The sequence below is a fragment of the Sardina pilchardus genome, chromosome 13 (genome assembly GCF_963854185.1).
Source record: "Sardina pilchardus chromosome 13, fSarPil1.1, whole genome shotgun sequence".
Classification (NCBI taxonomy): domain Eukaryota; kingdom Metazoa; phylum Chordata; class Actinopteri; order Clupeiformes; family Clupeidae; genus Sardina; species Sardina pilchardus.
Genome location: NC_085006.1, coordinates 16,332,178 through 16,337,177, shown reverse-complemented (window position 1 = coordinate 16,337,177; position 5,000 = coordinate 16,332,178). Strand labels below are relative to the sequence as shown.

At 53.1% G+C, this 5,000-nt stretch overlaps 1 protein-coding gene across 1 annotated transcript in view; it reads left to right on the top strand.

Annotated features, from left to right (window-relative positions):
* gucy1a2 (guanylate cyclase 1, soluble, alpha 2) overlaps nt 1–5,000 on the top strand; it is a 51,377-nt gene that overhangs the window by 7,505 nt on the left and 38,872 nt on the right. Inside the window, exons 4-7 of the mRNA XM_062552461.1 lie at nt 2,726–2,971; nt 3,032–3,247; nt 3,323–3,441; nt 3,521–3,856. Of these exons, the coding sequence (XP_062408445.1) occupies nt 2,726–2,971; nt 3,032–3,247; nt 3,323–3,441; nt 3,521–3,856 (917 nt within the window). The remainder of the gene's footprint in view (nt 1–2,725; nt 2,972–3,031; nt 3,248–3,322; nt 3,442–3,520; nt 3,857–5,000) is intronic.

Here is a 5,000-nt window from a genome sequence, read left to right as displayed (position 1 = left end):
AGGCCGCGTTCGGTGTTTATTACATTACGTCCCCGGAGCCCTCTGAAGTTAAATAAATACAACCAGCCTTTAACAGTGCACTTCACGCTTTAGACCACAGACACACCGCGCTCTCTGCTTGCGAGAGCTTCTGCGGTAGCTTCTGCCCACAGTATTCTCAGCTAGTCGAGTAGTTGTGTTGTAGTCTGGAGACGAGGTGATCGTATTGTGCCAAGCCTCTCACACCCCCGACGGCTTTTACATATTGGCTCTTGATGAAGAAGAAGAAGAAGAACATGATGATGATGATGATGATGGTGATTATCATGATGATGATGGTGATGATGATTATGATAGTGATGATGATTATGATGATGATGATGATGATTATGATGGTGTTGATGATGAGGATCATGATAATGGCGGTGGTGGTGGTGGTTGGGGTTTTGTGTCAGACGTCTCCTCTTGTGTCCCAGGTGTCATCTGTGGCCCGGGCTCCACTTGTTCTCCCCATCCCCCCCAGCCCCTCCCCCAGCGCCGCACTGCTCTGCTGTTGAGCTGGGAGTGGGCACTGACATGTGCGTGTGTGTGTGTGTGTGTGTGTGTGTGTGTGTGTGTGTGTGTGTGTGTGTGTGTGTGTGTGTGTGTGTGTGTGTGTATGCGTGTGCGTGGGTGTTGTGTGTGTGGTGACAGTAGGAGGGAGCACAGCACGTTCCGTCTCCATCCATGGTGGTGAAGCTGCAGCCGTCGAGTGTCAGCTTGTCCCTCTCTCCTCTCGCTTCAGTTATTATTCTCTCTCTCTCTCTCCCTCCATCCCTCTCTCTCTCTCCCTCCATACCCCTACCAATGCTCGGCCACATGCGGCTCTCAGCTGAGTGCGTCCATGAAGCCCCCTTTTTTCCGGCAATCACGTTGCCATTGTGTACGCTATTGCATGTGTGGGCGTGGGAGTGCGAAGGGGGGGCTGTGCGTGTGATTGCACTCGTGTTTATTGTTTAGGTGAATTAGGGAAGGATGCGGTGGTCAGACTTGGTTTGGTTAGTTTATTTGTGCAATGTGAATCATGCAGATGAGAGACGATGTGGGCTAGCCGTGTGTTGTGTGTGTGTGTGTGTGTGTGTGTGTGTGTGTGTGTGTGTGTGTGCTTGTATGTTTATTTGTGTGTTTCTTTGTGTGTGTGTGTGTGTGTATGTGCACACGCTTGTGTGTCTCTGTGTGTGTGTGTATGTGTGTATGTGTGTATGTGTGTATGTGAGCGTGTATGGGGCGGCATATATGCCTACATCCATCTATGCAAGCTAATGTATGTGCATTTCATTTTCAGTTTATATATTAGCATGTATGTTTGTTTATCAGTGTGTGTGTGTGTGTGTGTGTGTGTGTGTGTGTGTGTGCGCACATGCGCATGTGTATTTGTGTGGGCATAGATGCATGCATGCATACATCCATGCAAGTTAAGTCTATGGATGTACATTTGATTTCCAATCTATATACAAGCATGTATGGTTGCTTATCAGTGTGTGTGTGTGTGTGTGTGAGTACATGTGAGTTATCACTTTTGTGTGTCCATGCTTCTGTGCACACATGTAGCCTACTTACGTGAGGGAGTGTGTATTTATGTGTGTGTGTGTGTGTGTGTGTGTGTGTGTGTGTGAGTCGGCTCGTGTCCATTAGGGGTGCTTGTCGAGGGCTATGAAAGCGGTCAGTGGCTGTGACTCCCCCTGTGTGCGGGGGTTGGCAGGTCCAGCCTGCCGCCGTGTGTTCCGTGTGTTCCGTGTGTGTGTGCCGTGTGTGTGTGGCGTGTGTGTGTGGCGTGTGTGAGCTGTGCGCGCGAGCGGTCCGGCTTATTATGTGTCGTAGGTCAGCAGTCAAACAGCCAAACATCTGCTCGCTCCTATTAAAGAAGCAGAAATAGCTCACTGTTTTTCTCTCTCCGGCAAATTGCTGTGTAACTGACCAGCAGATGCTTGCATGTGCATGGGCGAGTATGTGCGCATGTGTTTGTAATGTGTGTGTGTGTGTGTGTGTGTGTGTTTGTAGGGTGTGTGTGTGTGTGTGTTTTGTAGCGAGTGTGTGTGTCTGTTTGTGTATGTGTGTGTCTATGTGTCTCTGTGTGTGTCTGTGTCTGTGTGTGTGTGTGTGTCTGTCTCTATAACTATGCAAATGTGTCTGAACGTGTGCTTAGCGTGCTTGAAACGTTTGTTGATATTGGTGGAAGTAATTAAAATGGGGAAGAATAGCCATATTGGGTTCTGATTTATTATAGTTTAAGATTTTTCTCACCTGCCAATAAGCTATCAGTGTGTTGGCGGTGGCGATGGTTTGCGGGTTCCATTTTTAGTTATACTTGAAGCTAACATCTACCTTATGCTTAGTTATATAATATAATAATTACTAAATGACTCCTCTTGAGGATATGTGGCGTTCGGTTTGTAAGTGTACATCTGTGTGCAGGATAGTGCATCATCATTTCTGACCACTGACCTCTGCCTCTCCACTTCTCTGTGTGTGTGTGTGTGTGTGTGTGTGTGTGTGTGTGAGAGAGAGAGAGAGAGAGAGAGAGAGAGTGAGAGAGAGAGAGTGAGTGTGTGTGAGAGAGAGAGCACACACATCTCTGCTCTTGTCTGGCCCGTCTATGTGTTTGTCTCAGTATGTAGCCTGAAGCAGATGCATCTGCTGTTAACGCCGCACGCGTGTCTTGTGTTCTCAACGCTCGTTCTCGTCCCCCCTCTCGTCTTCATCCCAGGCGTGGCGTTCCCGGAGCTGCGGCAGCGCTTCGGCGAGGAGTTCTTCGGCCTGTGCTTCGAGGAGAACGAGCGGGTGCTGCGGGCCGTCGGGGGGAACCTGCAGGACTTCTTCAACGGCTTCGACGCGCTGCTGGAGCACATCCGCACCTCCTGCGGCCGCCGCGCCTCCGCCGAGGCCCCCTCCTTCCTATGCAAAGAAGCGCCTCCGCACCGGGGCCGAGGAGGAGAGGACGAGGAGGCGGGAGGTGGTGGAGGAAGAGGAGGAGGTGGTGGAGGAGGAGGAGGAGGAGGAGGAGGAGGAAGAGGAGGGGGAGGAGGGACGCTGTTATTGCACTGTTTCAACCCGGCGCCGACTGTGGGCGTGGCCATGCCGGGGCTGATCCGCGCCGCCGCCCGACGCATCTACCACACGGAGGTGACGGTGGAGGAGGCGCCGCCCGCCCGGCTCGTGGACACGGACGACAACGACAACGACAACGAGGAGGACTGTGACCCTGACGACCGCGACGGGGAGCACGGCGGTGGTGGTGGTGGTGGCGACGGCAGCGGTGGCGGGATTGACAGCAGCTGCGGCGGTGGTGGTGGTGGCGGTGGAGGTGGGGACGACTCCTCCTCCTCCCCCGCCCCCTCGCCCCCCTCCTCCTCCCCCTCCCCGCCCTCCTCCGTCTCGCCCGCCTGCCTCTCCTTCCTGATCCGCCAGCACCGGCCTCCGCAGCCGGACGTCTCCCCCCTCTCCTCCCCCCCTCTCCCCCTCCTCCCCCTCCTCCCCCTCCTCCTCCCCCCACCGCCGCCGCCGCTCCTCCTCGCCGGGCTCCTGCTCGGCCTCCTCCCGGCCGCTGCCCCTCAAGCTGTCCTGCTCGCCCCCGGACCTGCGCATCAGCCTCAGCACCTTCTGCCGGGCCTTCCCCTTCCACCTGGTGCTGGGCCCGCGCATGGAGGTGCTCCAGCTGGGCGAGGGGCTGCGCAAGCAGGCCAAGTGCGAGCCCCACCGGACGCCCAACTTCCGCGAGCACTTCGAGATCGTCTCGCCCCGCATCCCCTGCACCTTCCAGAGCATCCTGCTGCGGCTGGCCACCCCCTTCACCATCCGCACGCGGCCCGAGGCCGGGGGACTGGACGGCAGGGAGAAGGTGAGTGAGCTGGGGGGGGGGGTCTGGACTCTCTTAGGTCTGCTGTTTTTGGAGAAATGTTCCCTTTTTCGGGAAATGAGCATCAATACAACTCCGCACACCAGTGTCGCAGTTTACTGTCGCCGCCATGTAGATTATGACTCTGTTCTATTTTGTCGGCGCTGCTCGATAAATTCACCGTCTCCCCCAGAGTTAGATAAGATGCTACATATCCTTCTCGTCTCTGTGCGTGCAGCAACTCAGCCTGAAGCAGCCACCGTTTAGCATAATGTTAGCATAACGTTAGCATAAAAGCGTAAGCTCATTGAGGTGGGCAGAAGCGCTCCGCACACTTTTCCACCGTCATGATGAGTGTGGCGTACTCCGTATTCGACATTGGATTGCATTAGATCCCATTGTTTTCAATACAACTCCACACACCAGTGTCGCAGTTTGCTGTCGCCGCCATGTAGATTGCGATTCTGTTCTTCTTTTTTTGGCACTGCTCAATAAAATTGATTGTTTATCCAAATGCTTGCCAGTTTTGGTGCAGATGTGTCACAGCGCACTCGTTGTTTGCAGAGCCTTTTTGGCAGAAGTGAAAAATCTCTACCACATATTCACTAAATCTGCTGCTTGCTTCTAATTAGCACAATTATTCATTCAGGCAGGTAGCCACCTGTATCAACTGCACAGGTATAACGAATACGTGGTAGGCTAAGACCTTAACTTTCTGAAGCCGAAGTTTCCCACCTCTGGTATTTATCACCCGATATGGCAGCCGACTCTTGAACAGACACAGCCAAGGTTAGGAGCAGATCAGCTGCAGAGAGACTGATCTCAGAACAGGTCCTGAGAAGCTGTGCCAGAGTCAGCGACTGACTGGGGGACCTGTAATCAATTTGACAAGCAGCTCAAGGATCTAATTTTCAGTCCAATGTGTGCAGTGGAGTCCCTTTACCTACCCTTCAGGTGGCAGATGATGCTGTGGTAGGTCACATGTGGTGTGTAGAGACCGATCTATACCTGATGGATGTGCCTGCTTCTGTGTACCTGCCAATAGGTCTGGTTTGTGGACTCATGTTCAGTGTAGCGACTGTGTCATACAGTATGTAGGTTATCATATCATATTCAAATACAGTAAATGTGAAGTTATTAGTCATAA